At 36.6% G+C, this 16,220-nt stretch overlaps 1 protein-coding gene across 3 annotated transcripts in view; it reads left to right on the top strand.

Moving 5' to 3' along the window:
• The window catches only part of LOC110724821 (protein SWEETIE-like), a 38,692-nt gene that overhangs the window by 12,211 nt on the left and 10,261 nt on the right, over positions 1-16,220 (top strand). For all 3 annotated transcript variants that reach the window (XM_021904296.1, XM_021904297.1, XM_021904298.1), the window contains 15 exons: positions 7,155-7,223; positions 7,331-7,453; positions 7,541-7,609; positions 7,704-7,808; positions 7,965-8,053; positions 9,377-9,533; positions 10,552-10,701; positions 11,276-11,325; positions 11,525-11,624; positions 11,748-11,804; positions 12,263-12,330; positions 13,596-13,689; positions 14,908-15,131; positions 15,476-15,617; positions 15,707-15,775. In XM_021904296.1, the coding sequence (XP_021759988.1) occupies positions 7,155-7,223; positions 7,331-7,453; positions 7,541-7,609; positions 7,704-7,808; positions 7,965-8,053; positions 9,377-9,533; positions 10,552-10,701; positions 11,276-11,325; positions 11,525-11,624; positions 11,748-11,804; positions 12,263-12,330; positions 13,596-13,689; positions 14,908-15,131; positions 15,476-15,617; positions 15,707-15,775 (1,566 nt within the window). The remainder of the gene's footprint in view (positions 1-7,154; positions 7,224-7,330; positions 7,454-7,540; positions 7,610-7,703; positions 7,809-7,964; positions 8,054-9,376; positions 9,534-10,551; positions 10,702-11,275; positions 11,326-11,524; positions 11,625-11,747; positions 11,805-12,262; positions 12,331-13,595; positions 13,690-14,907; positions 15,132-15,475; positions 15,618-15,706; positions 15,776-16,220) is intronic.

The raw sequence follows: 16,220 nt of genomic DNA, 5'->3' as shown, positions 1-16,220 counted from the left end.
CCAAATCTCTAGCTGTTCTCGGTTCTACTTTTGGTGGTTTAGATAATTGTTCTAATAGTGGTGGCCTACCTGTTTCACACATGTTATGGGGTTGTGCCGTTCAATGGGGTCATGCTGGTCATGCTGAAGGCATGACAGTTAGAGCTGTCAATTCGGGTAAACAGGTCGGGTTTGGGTCGGATAAGAGTGGGTCAGGTCAACTCGGGTCGGGTCAATTCGGATTAATTCCATAACCTATGCAGGTCGGGTTTGGGTTGGGTCATGCTTGAGTCGGGTCACATTGGGTCATACTTCTTATCGGGTTTTGGGTCCGGTTAATAACAGGTCGGGTTACATTCGGGTCGGATGAACAATAGGTCGGGTTTAATTTGGGTTTTCACGGGTTAAAACGGGTTAGGGTAATTCTCAGGTTCGAGTCAGGTTCGGTTCAAGTCAATAATTTACGGGTTAGAATCAGGTTGTGTCATTCTCGGATTTGAGTCGGGTTCGGTTCAAGTCAATAATTTGCGGATTATAATTAATTCGGGTCATTTTAAAGTCGGGTCATTATCGAGTTCAAGTCGGGTTCGATTCAAGTCAATAATTTGCGGGTTATAATCAGGTTGGGTTATTTCCAAGTCGGGTCATTCTCGGATTCAAGTCGGGTTATGTTTAAGTCAATAATTTGCAGGTTACAATCAGGTCGGGTCATTTCTAAGTCAGGTCATATTTGGGTTCAACTAACTATAAATAGTTAATTATCATTTTTATCAAACTAATTATTTCCTTTGACTATAATATATATGGCAATATACTAGGGAACTATAGTCTATAAGTTAGGAAGATAATCATCTCCTTTAACCATACTACAAATATATACTATATTTAACTCTTAAATTTGAGGATGGTGCTCCTTTGTTTTTCTGCCTGGACCGACTTGTTATCCCTAGACAAAATGCTTTGATCAACAATAATAAGGTGATCTAAATTGCATTTAAGGTGATTTGAAATCGGGTTAGGAACTATTTGGGTTGAATTTAGGTCGAGTCAATAACAAGTCATGTTAATTTCGAGTCGGGTTAGTAACAGATCAGGTTGAATTTTTGGGTCGGGTAAGTAATAGGTCTGGTAAAATTCGGGTCTAGTCAATAACAAGGCGGGTTGAATTTGGGTCAGGTCAATAACAAGTCAGATTGATTTCGGGTCGGGTTTGTAACATGTTGGGTTAAATTCGGGTCGGGTTAGGAACTGGTCGGGCTGAATTCAGGTCAGGTTATTAACAAGTCGGGTTCAATTCGGGTTTTGACGGGTTAAAATGCGTTAGGGTCAATTTCAGTTCAAGTCGGGTTCAGTGCAAGTTAATTAAATTGGCCATTGTAAACCGGTAAATTGGTCGTTTAACAGCAAATTGGATGGTTCCACACACCCAATTGGACTCCCGTAGGTGTATTAAGGACCATGGTAAACATTTTAGTAATTCTTATTTCCAGCCAAAAAAAAGTCTAAAAAATTCCAAAATTGAAGGCTAATATCCACGCTTTTTGAGAAATTTCAGAGGTTTCGGGGCCCGGTGTCGAAAAGGCTTGAGATTTTAGGGAATACATCTCGGGGTCATATAATGACGTTTGAAACCATATATGATCATTATATGTTGTCATAAATGTTCTTGGTAGGCTTGATTTAATGAAATCGGAGCAAGTTATAAACCGGTAAATAGGCCGTTTAAAGGTAAATTGGATGGTTGCATCCACCCAATAGGACTCCCGGAATGTATTAGGGACCATGGTAAACATTTCGGCAATTTTTATTTCCGTACAAAAAAAATTCAAAAAATTCCAAAATTGAAGGCTAATATCCACGTTTTTTGAAAAATTTTGGAGGCTTCGGGGATCAGTGTAGAAAGTCTTGATATTTTAGGGGATACATCTCGGGGTCATATAATGTCGTTTGGAACCATATATGATCATTATATGTTGTTATAAATGTTCGTAGTATGTTTGAGTTAATGAAACCCGTGCAAGTTGTAAACCGGTAAATTGGTCGTTTAAAGGGAAATTGGATGGTTCCACCAACCCCATTGGACTCCCGGAGGATATTAGGGACCATGATAAACATTTCGGCAGTTTTTTTTTCTGGGCGAAAAAGTAAAAAAATTCTAAAATTGAAGACTAATATCCACGTTTTTGGAGGTTTCGGGGCCCGGTGTCGAAAAGTCTTGAAATTTTAGGGGATATATCTCGGGATCATATAATGTCGTTTGGAACCAAATATGATCATTACTTGTCAGTGGCGTATCCAGGAATTCCGAACTGTGGGTTCAAAATCTTAAAAAAAAAAACGATGATCATATATTGATTAAAAATATTCAAATTTTTATTACAAATGGATGGATCACACAATAAAAAAAATAAAAAAAACTACAAAAACAATCTTTGAGTTTTCATACTTTACAAATGAATTGAAGGAGCCACTGGAACTGCATCATTATTAGGAGACACGACATCCGCATCATCATTAGGAGACTCAATATCCGCATCATCAATAGGAGTTACAACATCTTCTTCTATTGGAGGATTCCTTGAACTAGGTGAAGAAGAAGTAGAGGACTTTTGTGACTTCCTGGCACGTTTCCAAAAAGACTCTAAACTCATGGTAACAAAAGCTCTACAATCTACATTAATACACAAAATACACAATTAATTATCAATTAAAATCACAAGTCCCCAATAAACACAAATTTGACAATATAAACTTTTTCTAATTATCAAATTTCAATTAACAGAACAAGTAAAAATTTATAATTCTAAGTTTCTAACTTCTAAGTATCTACAATTCAATTTCTCAAATCTCAACAATTCAAGAATTCAACAATATATCAAAACCATAAACCAATTTTAAAAATAAAACAAGCAAACCAAGATTAAGAATTAATAGGAGTAGAGGAATAAGAGATTAAGAGGACTCACAATTGTAGAAGAACTCAAAATCTGAACTCAGAAGACAGAACAGTCGTCCTTCGTCCAATCGTCCGTGTCTCTGTCACTCCGTGAGGACGTGAGGTCGCCGGTCGGTGTCTCGGTGTGCGGTGCTGCGGCGGCTAGTGGCTACTGGCTAGGGTTATAGGGTGTCAAGCCGTCAAGGTTAGGGTTTTGGTGTTTGGGAATTTGGGGAAAAATGTCTGATGTTTGATTTCTGAAATATGAAATATTGAAATTTGAATGTAAGGAGCAAAAAAACAAAAAAAAATAAAAAAAGTACAAAAAAAGAGGGTATTAGGAGTCGAACCTAAGACCTAAGATATTAAAGGGGCGCGCTGCTCTATTATTCAGAGAATTACCAATGCACCAAACTTACCCGTGTGATAATTATTCTCACAAAAATTTCTTTTAAACCTTTTTCTTTTTTTTTTTAAAAAAAATAATAATTAAAACTTAAAATTTTTTTCCAAAAAATCTGTGGGTTCAATGAACCCCCCTAGATCCGCCCCTGTTACTTGTTGTCATAAATTTTCGTGGTAGGCTTGAGTTAATGAAATTGGTGCAAGTTGTAAACCGGTAAATTGGTCGTTTAAAGGCAAATTGGAGTGTAACACCCACCCTATGGGACTCCCGGACGATAATAGGGATCATGGTAAACGTTTCGGCAATTTTTATTTCCGGGCAAAAAAAAGTCAAAAATTACGAAATTGAAGGCTTATATCCACGCTTTTTAGAAATTTTGGAGGATTCGGGGCCCGGTGTCGAAGAGTCTTGAAATTCTAAGGGATATATCTCGGGGTCATATAATGCCGTTTGGAGCCATTTATGATCATTATATGTTGTCATAAATGTTCATGGTAGGCTTGACTTAATGAAATTGGTGCAAGTTGTATACTGGTAAATGGGCCGTTTAAAGGCAAATTGGATAGTTCAACCCACCCAATTGGACCCCCGGAGGGTATTAGGGACCATGGTAAAAATTTCGGCAATTTTTATTTTCGGGCGAAAATAAGTCAAAAAATTCCAAAATTGAAGGCTTATATCACGCTTTTTTTTGAGAAATTTTGAATGTTTCGGGGCACGGTGTCGAAAAGCATTGAGATTTTAGGGAATACATCTCAGGGTCATATAATGACGTTTGGAACCGTATATGATCATTATATGTTGTCATAAATGTTTGTGGGTGGCTTGATTTAATGAAATCGGTGCAATTTATAAATCGGCAAATGTGCCGTTTAATGGCAAATTGGATGGTTGCCCCTACCCAATTGGACTCCCGAATAGTATTGGGGACCATGGTAAACATTTCGGCAATTAATGTTTGTTTCTAGGTGAAAAAAGTTAAAAATTCCAAAAATAAAGGCCTATATACACGCTTTTTAAGAAATTCTGGAGGTTTCGGGGTCCAGTATCGAAAAGCCTTGAGATTCTAGGGAATACATTTCAGTGTCATATAATGTCGTTTGGAACCATATATGATCATTATTTGTTTCATAAATGTTCCTCGTAGGTTTGAGTTAATGAAATCGGTGCAATTTATAAACCGGTAAATTTGTTGTTTAAAGGCAAATTGGATAGTTCCACCCACCTAATTGGACTCCTGGAGGGTATTAGGGACCATGGTAAACATTTCGGCAATTATTGTTTTAGGGCGAAAAAAGTCAAAAAAGTTCCAAAATTGATGGCTAAGATCCACGTTTTTGAGAAATTTTGCAGGTTTCGAGGCCTGGTGTCGAAAAGCCTTGAAATTTTGGGGGATACATCTCAGGGTCATTTAATGTCGTTTGGAACTATTTATGATCATTACATGTTGTCATAAATGTTCGTGGTAGGCTTGATTTTAATGAAATCGGGGCAAGTTGTAATCCGGTAAATTGGTCGTTTAAAGGCAAATTGGATTGTTCAACCTGCCCAAACGGACCCCCGGAGGGTATTAGGAACCATAGTAAAAATTTCGGCAATTTTTTTTTGCGGGCGAAAAAAAGTAAAAAAAATTCAAAAATTGAAGGCTACAAGGTTTTTGAGATATTTTGGAGGTTTGGGTCACGGTGTCGAAAAGCCTTGAGATTTTAGGAAATACATCTCGGGGTCATATAATGACGTTTGGAACCATATATGATCATTATATGTCGTCATAAATGTTCATGGTAGGCTTGAGTTAATGAAATCGATGCAAGTTGTAAATCGATAAATTGGCCGTTTAAAGGCAAATTAGATAGTTTTACCCACCCAATTGGACTCCCAGAGGATATTAGTGACCATAGTAAACATTTTGACAATTTTTATTTCGGGGCAAAACAAGTCGAAAAACTCCAAAATTGAAGGCTAATATCCACGCTTTTTGCGAAATTTTGTAGATTTCGAACTGGTGTCGAAAAGACTCGAAAAATTAAGGGATACATCTCGGGGTCTTATAATGCCGTTTGGAATCTTATATAATTATTATATGTTGTCATAAATGTTCGTGGTAGGCTTGAGTTAATGAAATTGGTGCAAGTTGTATACCTGTAAATTGGTTGTTTAAAGGCAAATTGGATGGTTCCATCCACCCAATTGGACTCCCGGAGGTTATTAGGGACCATGGTAAACAATTCTGCAATTTTTATTTCCGAGCAGAAACAATTCCAAAATTGATGGTTAATATTCACACTTTTTTTAGAAATTTTGGAGGTTTCGGGTCCCGGTGTCGAAAAGTCTTGAAATTTTAGGGGATATATCTGTGGGTCATTTAATGCCGTTTGGATCAATATATGATCATTATTTGTTGTCTTAAATGTTCGTTGTTGGCTTGAGTTAATGAAATCGGTGCAAGTTGTAAACCGGTAAATCGGTCATTATTTGCAAGTTATTGATCATTATTTGCAAGTTAATGATTAATATTTTTTGTCATAAATATTCGGGTTCAACTAACTATAAATAGATAATCATCATTTTTATCAAGCTAATTATTTCCTTTGACTATAATATATATGGCAATATATTACGGAACTATAGTCTATAAATTGTCTATAATTTAGGAAGATAATTATCTCCTTTGATCATACAACAAATATATACTATATTTAACTCTTAAATTTGAGGTTGATGCTCCTTTCTTTTGTTGCCTGAACCGACTTGGTCTCCCTTGACAAAATGTTTTGATCAACAATAATAAGATGGTCTAAATTGCAATTAAGGTGATTTGAAATCGGTTCAGGAACAATTTAGGTCGGGTCAATAACAAGTCGTGTTGATTTCGAGTCGGGTTAGTAACAGGATCGGGTTGAATTTTTGGGTTGGGTTAGAATAGGTCTGGCAAAATTCGGTTCGGGTCAATAACAAGTCGAGTCGTTGAATTTGGGTCGGGTTGATTTCGGGTCGGGTTTGTAACAGGTTGGGTTGGGTTAAATTCGGGTCGGGTTAGGAACGGGTGAGGTTAAATTTAGATCAGGTTAATAACAAGTCGGGTTAATTTCGGGTTTTGACGGGTTAAAACGGGTTTGGGTCAATTTCAGTTTAAGTCGGGTTCGGTTCAGGTTAATAATTTAGGGGTTACATTTGGATCGGGTCATCTCCAGGTCAGTTCATGTTCGGGTTCGGGTCTCACATACTCGGATCAACTCGGGTATAGGGTTGGTTTCAGGGCGGGTTTGGGTCACCATTTTTTCAGGTTTAGATGGGTTGGTTAATAATCGGGTTTGAGTCGGTATTTCGGGTCGGGTCAACTTTTGACAGCTCTAATGACAGTGATTGGTTTTGGGTTTTTAAGGGTTGGACTGCGGTGGGGTCAGGGGGGAAACCACATTGAGAGATAAAACATAATGGGCGGAGATAACGTGGGGCCTTAGGCCCTTGCTTTATAGCAGGGGGTAATGCCACTGCCTTTGTGGTTGGCAGGTTTTGTGTGTCCCACCCAAGAAAAGGTTGACTTTCAGGCTTGGTGGGGTGGATAGGGAGAGAGAGAATTGGATTCTGCTAGAGTGGGAAATGATATCTTGGGAGCTTGTTATATCTGTTGTCACTCATCGTATATACAATCTAAATTTGTCAGGATTGAGTTTTTTTATTCTTGCCTTTGTAGTTTTTCCAATTTGGATAACTACGTCTTCTGTGATTCTGTTATTCTCTAGAAGTTTGCTTTCTTTTATATCCACCTTTTGTTTTCCATGTTTTACTTATTTGTCCGTTGGTTACCTTTTTTTTTTCTCTAACTTGAAGCCGGAGAGTGTGAGTAAAATGTTGGTCAACCAGAAGCTCCTGTGTTTTGGGACAATGTTTGCAGTTCAGGTACATATGGTTAGGTTAGCTTCGCTTCTCTTTGTCCTAGATGTTGCTTCTCTTTGTTCATTGACTGTAATGCCTTTTTTTATTTCCTGTCTTGCTTTCTTCTTTAGGATACTGGAGGGATGCAGTCACTACTAGGAGTGATTGAGCAATCCCTAAAAGCTGGGAAAAAACAATCATGGCATGCAACTCTTGTCAACAACATATGTGTGGGGTTGCTTGCTGGTTTGAAGGTTCTCAATATCTCCTTTGTGTAACTATAGCATTTTTTTCATATTTAAGCTGCTGCTGTTTCAATTGAACCATTGTTGTGTCTGCAGGCTCTGCTTTCTTTTCGTCCTCAACCATTGAGCTCTGATATATTAAGTCTGCTGCAGAATATATTTCAGGTAAATTGGTGATTTATCTTTTTCTTGCTTGGCTGTCTGTAAGCATTGTTCAAGAGCTTTACGTTTGTTGTATTTTACTGAATCTTTTATGCAGAATATTCTGTCAGAGGGTGATATATCAGCATCTGTGCGCAGGGCGTCTTCAGAAGGTCTTGGGCTATTAAGTCGTCTTGGAAGTGATACATTTACTGCAAGAATGGTCAGTTTCACATCTGTCTGCTGTTACTTGTTCATGGTTTTAAATTCATCTTGCCTCTTTTATTTTTTTCCTGACCCTTCTGCTGCTTCCTATCCTCTCTTTTCTTTTCTTTGCTCTTTTGTTTTTTCCTTGTTGGTGGTTGGGCGTCACTACCAGACAAAAGCACTGCTTGGTGATCTAGCTGCTGTTACTGATTCAAACTATGCAGGCTCCATTGCTGTGGCACTTGGCTGCATCCACCGCAGGTGAAACAGAAATTTTAATTTTCATTTCTTATCAAAAATTTCTTCTTTCTGCCACCTCAAAGACAAAAGTCCTTTTTATTTCAATAGCATATCAAGCTAGCAATTTTCTTTCAAACCCCTAGAATTATTTAATGGATTATTTAGGTCGTGTGAGCCTTTGAAAAACCACTAAGCGAGCTAGCTGCTCTGTGGTTCCAGCTTTTAAGTCACCAAGGAACCCTGATGCCAGTTCTAAACATCTGGCTACTAAGCCACATCTTATTCTGTTGTCGCCACCTAATTGTCCACAACTAGGTAGGTTTTACATACATCTCTTACTAAGCCTAGTTGACCAACACTTTTCACCCAGATGTGTACTGTTACATGGTTTCTCCAGTTGAGAGCTAGCATGCATCTAATTCTACATAGCATTGTTTTCAACGCATATGTGAGTTAGTTTCTCTAGAAAAGTGTACTCTTTCCTCCGCTAGTTCCTCTACAATTTTCACTCTACAAAGGTGGGGGTTATGCTCTTCTGCTGTTGTATAAAAAATGTTCTTTTCCACAACTCCATTGCAAGTAACTGGATAAAAACATAGGACGTGCATCACTGCACCCGAGACTACGACGTGCATCGTGGTTCCGAATGAACAAATAGTTCTAAGTTATAAACATATATCAAAGATTATGAACATACTTGCAACTGTATGTTCATAATCTCTGAACTATCTTTTCATTATCCATGAACTATCTTTTCATTATCCATGAACTAAGTGTTAAATGTTCATTAATTTGAACTATTTGTTCATTTGGGACCATGATGCTCATCATGGTCCCCGGTGCAGGATATAGTTTTCAGTCTTTTCCCTCTACTAGAGCTTGACAAGAATTCTACTTCCTCCGTTCTTTTTTATTGCACCACGAGGGAATTTCACGCTTACCAATGCATTACTTAAGCTATTAATATCTTTAATTATACTTTTGTAAAAATTATAAAAAGGTGATATTTAAAAAGTAAATTTCGAGACGAATCTAACTAGATCCCACATGATTATATTTTTCCTAATGGATAAATTACAAATGATGGTCAAAGAAGATTAAGTGAATAGTGTAAATGTCCTTATGGTGCAATAAAAGAAAAACGGAGGAAGTATTATTTTGAGTTATTTGGTGTAGAAAAGATATAGTGTTTCTGCTATGCCTTTTCCTCTGTTATTCCTAGCTTTAGAATAGATATTATGTACTTTTAGTCTTACGACCCTGTTAAAAGTTGTAAATATTATGGAAGTGTAAACAATGCCAATGTAACTTTCAATATATTTATGTTTAATTATTTTTCTTCAGTGCTGGCGGTATGGCATTGTCAAGTCTGGTACCTGCAACTGTTAGTTCGATTTCTTCTCTAGCAAAGAGTTCAGTGGCTGGATTACAGATCTGGTCCTTACACGGACTACTTTTGACAATAGAAGCTGCTGGTTTGTCATACATATCTCATGTTCAGGTATCTTACCTCTTGTAAGCTTGCACTGTGTAGGTTGACGCTATTTGCATGATATCCTGTTATATTCCTATAACTGAAAACTTCCTATATATATCTGAACCAGTATGGCTCTAAGTGTTAATCTAAGTAGGAAAAAACATCATCATTGTAATGTAGTTTATCTTAGAGTTCATGATCTCTTTCATTGTACTCTTTTTGTTTGGGAGTAGTTTTTTGGGTCTGCGACACTGGAATGTTCCTGTTGCACAGTCACTCTTCTATTATTAGCTGATTACTAGCAGTCTAGCACAGTAGCTTTGGCTGTGAAATCTTTATAAAGCTATAGTTCTTTATATTCAGTTTATCAGTGTCTAGCAAAAGGTCTACTTGGTGTCCAGAACCATCTCATTCATGCCTTGGTCCACCCTTTATCATTATGTTTTTTAAGATGTCTTACTTTGTCTTGCCTTGGCCTTGCCACCTTGTCTTGGCCTTTCATTGCCTTGGTTTGTGTTGCCTTGCCATGCCTTGCTTTGGCCCTAAGGCAAGCTAAGACGCTAACCTCAATTGCCAAATATTGGTGTTTTAAAGGATAAGGTGTTTTATGTGCACATGCCTTATGCTCACACGCCTTAAAAATTCTCATGCCTGGCTTTGAAGCACCATCCAACGGCCCAACTCTTAGGCGTTTTGTCTAACAAATTTTAGCACCAAAGGTGCATCGCTACCCTCATTTAGCAAAATATAGGTGTTTTTAGGGAATAAGGTTGGGGGGAGGGAATGTATTGCTGTGATTGTCTGTTTTTGAGTTCAAGGATAGAATTATACATGCCCGCATATGAGGGCATTATGATTTTTGTTCATTGCACTACTCTTGAACATGGAAATTTACCGATGGGGTGCCATGTTAGAATAAATATTTCATTATTTTCCATTATTTTATTCTTAAAGAACAGCAGGCCTAATCATCTACATCATGCGTATTACTTGGCTCTATCTCATGAATATGCTAATAATTATCCTTTTATACAAAATTTAGGCTACTCTTAACCTTGGGCTGGAGATTTTATTGTCTGAGGAAAACGGATGGGTGGATCTTCAGCAAGGAATTGGTCGTCTTATAAATGCTATTGTCGCTGTACTTGGTCCCGAACTTGCTCCGGGCAGCATTTTTTTCTCACACTGCAAGGTACTGAAAGTGGTTTTGATGTAATTTGTAAACTTGGGATCTTTGGACTATATTTCTAATTGTAAGCAATATACATCTAACCTAAGATGATTATTATAATTTTCTGCTACTAATCTGTTAGGTTTTCTTTCATGTGGCATGATAAAGCATCTTTACCTTTCCTATCTCTCTGATTGAATGTCTGCAGAACTCGCTTCTCTATATTTCTGATTGATTGTGTGGCTTAGATAACAATAGTTACTACACCTGTAGAAAATGAAAATAGTCTGTGCATTTCAGAGAAAAACCTCTACCTCATTCCTAATATGGATTACTGCTCAGTACTAGAAGTGATCTATGTAAGAAGATTGCTGAGAAACCATTTTAGATAAACTGAAAGTAGTAAAGGGTATCAGAAATTACTATACTTTCTGAAGATAATTCACTAAAAAGAAATGATGTAACTAGTAAGGGACAGGGAAAACAAATTACTATAAAGTATTAATTATTAGGGTCTTTCATCTTGATCCATTTCTCTTATCTTTTCAATGATCAACTTGGTCTTGGATCATGTTAATGACTTATTTGTATTCAGTCTGTGATTGCAGAGATAAGCTCTTGCGAGGAAACTGCGACACTCCTTGAGTATGTGATCTCCCTCACAGTTTCCTGTGGTTTGTGATTTGCTGTGCTATTATTGGTGTTGAATCTGTTGATCCTCAATTGATATGTTTTAAAACTGAAAAGCACATGTTTATGAATATTTTCGGATGATCATTTTAGTCTGTTTCAGTGTTGAATTACTGATACATATATTGATATATTATAAAAACAAATCTGGCAGGAATGTACGATTTTCACAACAGCTTGTTCTTTTCGCACCCCAAGCTCTGTCTGTGCACTCTCATGTGCAAACTCTTCTTCCAACTCTCTCATCAAGACAGGTGCTTGTCTTTGATGTTTGTCTGCTCCCACCCTTCTCCCTCTTATTAGGCCTTATTGCTACTGTTTTTCTGAACTTGTAATTGCTCTATTTCTTCTAAATCTGTAAATGCTGCTTGTGACAGCCAACGCTAAGGCACTTGGCTATATCAACCCTACGCCATCTCATAGAAAAGGACTCGGTAAGCTTCGAAGACTACTTTGACATTGATGCATTATGCCAGTGGATGTCTGAAAAACTGGCAGAGCTCTCTCTGTGGTGTGTGTGTGTGTGTGTTTTGGGAATAAGCATTGCATTCACAACTGTAGTGAGCCCCCTCTTTTACCGCTTCTGATAATCCCCATGTGTAAAAATTTCTTATTCTGTATAAATTATGGGAATATTCCACAGGTTCTATAATTATTTATAACACTTGGGACAAAAAACTCTTAGTCTTCAGATACATGAAATTGAATTCCGGTGGCTAAAACTACTCTAATACAAACCTTAGTTTACAGACCTTTCTTCCATCCATTGCAGTTTGATCCCTGTAATGCTAGTAGTCTGTGCTCTCAACATTCTATATTTCTATTGTTTTTCTACCTTTGCTAATTCTGCTGACTTGTGAAACTTTTATGCTGAATTGCTGATATTTTTCAGGTTTCTGTAATTCAAGAACAAATCGAGGAAAATTTATTTCACATGCTAGATGAAGAAACAGATAGAGAGTAAGTGAGGACTAATTCTTACCAACTATATTTTTTTTCCCCAAGTTTCAGATGACTGCATTCTGCTTCACGTTTAGACTTGAGATCCTTTCTTTTTTGTGTCTGGATCTTCTCTTTGCTTGTAGTTTTTATGATTCCTGATTTCTTACCTTCAATCCTTCATGCATCTTGTTGATGTTACCACCATTATGCATCTGGGTGGTTTTGTCCATAATAATTTTAGAATTTTGATCATGCAAAAGCAGAGAGCAAAATGAAGTTAAATTTTGGGGTTTTTTTTTTGGGGGGGGGGGGGGGGGTTGGGGTTGGGGAGCAAAGAAACAAAAACACTAAAAAAAAGGGGCAACTATCCTGATATTAGTACTAGTTATTTTTATGCATGTAAACTTTCAGCGTCTATTCCTATATGACCAATATTGTTCTTGTAGCTGTCATGATTTAGTTGGCATGTATATCAGTAATTCCATGTCTTGGAATGTATGGAATTATGGATCCTGATTGATTATAAATCTATATTCTATATGAATACTAGCAAGCCATCAACCCATCACTATATAATGGAGAGAAGGCTTAATCCTTAGTTTAGAGTATGGTTACTTTGTACCAGTTTTGAGTCCTATTGTTTCTAATAAGTTTAATTTTTAGTCTTGTCTATTAAGTCTATCACCATCATCATCATCATTATTGTTATCATTAATATGTACATAATTTTATTACTTTTATTGTTTTGTATGTTTTTACTAATTAGTATTAGTTACATAGTATTTAGTATGTTTTGATTTATATTACATGGACTCGACTACCCATGTCTGACACAGGTACGTGTCCAAGCGTCCGACTCGGCTATTTTGTGAAAAAAAATCCATGAATTTGAACTAAAAGTGAAGTGTCCATTGGTCATACCCATGTCCAAGTGTCGGAGATCCGACATGGGTATTTGAGGTGAAATGAAGAGTCCATGTAACACTAGGTTGTGACGAATAAAGAAAAAAAATATAATTTGCTTATCACTACTTTTCATTAATTTATTTGTGCTTAGGATTTTATTTTTTGTGCGTTTTTCAAAAGAGTTTATCTGTTTGTCTACTCTTTTAAAAGTTGAGGTACACTTGGAGTCTTGGAGTTTTGCATTGCTCCAAGTTTTTTTTTCTCCCTTTTTTTGCCTGGAATCAACACTAGTTTGCTGTTGTTGGTTTTAATATGGTATGTTTTGCTTCCCAGTGGCATTACTGCTTTAATATGTATCACATGTATTCATGTTACAGGATTGGGAGCTTAATACGATCCACAATTATGCGATTGCTTTATGCATCCGGTCCCACCTGCCCTTCTCATTGGATATCAGTATGCCGGAAACTGGTAAGTGGTGATTCCCCCACTATCTAAAGATCTTGATATTTTGTTAGAAACTCAAAGTCTATACATAGTCAAATGGCACTGATTTTATGGAATTAATTTACAAGATATATATAGCAAGAAGTAACATTAAATTTCAAGTCTGAGTCAGCAAATTTTGGTCCAAGAAGTCAATCAGGAATTATCTAGAATAGAGGAATCAATAACTAATAAAAACCTTCAAGACCAATTATTAAAATCTATAGTAAACAACCAGAACACTTGGCATATGCTATGATGAAGGCTGAAATCGCAGGAAACACTCAACAAGCTTGGATTGAAGTCTTACAAAACATAGTAAATGATTGTTTAAAAGGTCAATAGGGTGTATTCTACACTTGGGATCTATTTTTTTCACCTTTAATATTTTATAAGGTCTAATAGGTTCTGGTATCTGTAGATAAGGGCTTAAGTATTCAAAGGGATAACAGAAACAAATCGTATCAGGGTTGTAAGTTCAATCCATTTCAGTGGTGTATGATTAACCCATTAAATACCATAAGCACACACCTCCAAAGCACCTGCTATGGCTCTTCAATAATCAATCCATTTCAGTGGCGTATGTATGACCCATCAAGAAGCTGTATGGACCAAAGCTTTTTAACCTAAATTCTCCTCACAATGAAGGAAGAGGTAAGGACCAGGATCTAGTTGGCCCTTGAAACTGATAAAAACATTTGGTGACAAGGCTGGTTTTGACCCTTGCATCAGAAAGCATCATGAGAGTTTCAATCTTTCTGAACTGCTGTCTGCACAATAGCCTTAACTATCATTGGAAAATTTTGTCTTCTAAATGATTTTGGATACCAGAAAACTAGTAAATTCAGACATTTTAGTTAGTGTGTGCACAAAAATTAGAGAAAATGCTGTCTGTATCAGAGGTTTTGCTTAAGTCTACCCAAAGAAAACATAGATTACACTCATTACAGGTACCCTGATAAAGAGAGAGGCATTATCTCAAACATTCAAACTTGATGCTCGAACATCAGGTCATAGATTCATCATCAAAGATTGTTATGATTTTTGTTTAATCTAATAAAATTCCCTTTTTTTAACCAAGAATATGAACATCCAAATGTGTGTATTTTCCTTTTTATCTGACGATGCATGATTTGGCTTTCTTTAATATATAATTTGGGAATCTTTACATTGTCCTTTACTAATTCAGTTAATCTTTTCCAGGTGCTTGCAACATCATCTAGAGATTTTGTAATCAATAGCAGCACTGAGAAAGATCCGACTAATGCTTCAGAAGTTGACACAGGGTTAGATGTTGGAGAAGATGATGACAATATGGTCGCCAGCGGTAAAACCATGCCAAATGAAGACTATTCTGTAGATGCGTTTAGTGTAAATACAAAAAGGGAAAAGAACCTTAGATACAAGACAAGGGTATTTGCTGCTGAGTATGTCCTGTTGCTTTTGGCAAATATCTTGTGCTTTTATCAGTTGTTGCTGCTATAGTTATTTTAAATTACATAGCTGATATAGTTTTTGTGAATGATGTATTAGATTTGCAATAAGAAGGTAAGAATATTTTTGAATATTAGACCATCCATGTAAAGTTGTAAGGCTGCTTTTACCTCTCTTGGCCTCAGATTTCAAGAGGGATTAAAGGTTGTGATTCTACTCAGAAGGAAAGAATTGCTGATGTGTCACACAATCACATGTGTGAATATGTATTCTTACTTCATACAAGCAATATCCGTGCACTTCTCCATGCCTCTTATCTATTGTTGTTGAATTTCAGGTGCTTAAGTCATTTGCCAACAGCTGCTGCAAAGAATCCTGCACATTTTGATCTATCATTGGCTAGGAAACAGAAAAAGGGACCATCCTCAGGTGATTGGCTTGTTCTTCAATTACAGGAGCTCGTATCATTAGCTTATCAGGTACTGTTGTTAATACTGAAGTTGTTGGGCTTTTGCATTTTACCTAGCTCCAACTCTAATAGCTTTATTAAAATCTGCCAAATTTTCAGATCAGTACCATCAAGTTTGAGTCCATGCAGCCGATTGGTGTAGGACTTCTATCTACAATCATGGACAAGGTAGGGCATCCACAAAGCTGATAACTTTCTGTCAAAAACTTAGAATAAGCAGTGGCATTTGGAGAAAAAAGGGGAAATGATAGGCACTTGATCATCAACACCATAATTGAATTTTATTGTGCCAAGGCTGTGAGAAATTTCTATATGATATAGAAGTGTATGCAAACTTGCAAAGCATTTATGGTCACTGTTGTACAAAAGAGCTAAAAGTTCTTATTATTCTGCTGTGCTCTTCATATTTAAGACTTGTTTATCATAATTATGTTTTTTTTTTAATAAAAATCTTTGGGTCATGTCAAAAAGGATTTATACACAAACTAGTCATTCTAACTGCAGTAATTAATTACTCTTCTCATCCTATAATAGTTATCATACATATGGAATGAAAATACAGTTAAGAGAACATCATTTATTGTCTCCGCCATTTAATTAGTTTTGAAAAAGA

The sequence above is a fragment of the Chenopodium quinoa genome, unplaced genomic scaffold (assembly GCF_001683475.1).
Source record: "Chenopodium quinoa cultivar QQ74 unplaced genomic scaffold, ASM168347v1, whole genome shotgun sequence".
Classification (NCBI taxonomy): Eukaryota; Viridiplantae; Streptophyta; class Magnoliopsida; order Caryophyllales; family Amaranthaceae; genus Chenopodium; species Chenopodium quinoa.
The sequence above is the reverse complement of the archived record's forward strand: the minus strand, read 5'-3'. Positions and strand labels throughout refer to the sequence as shown.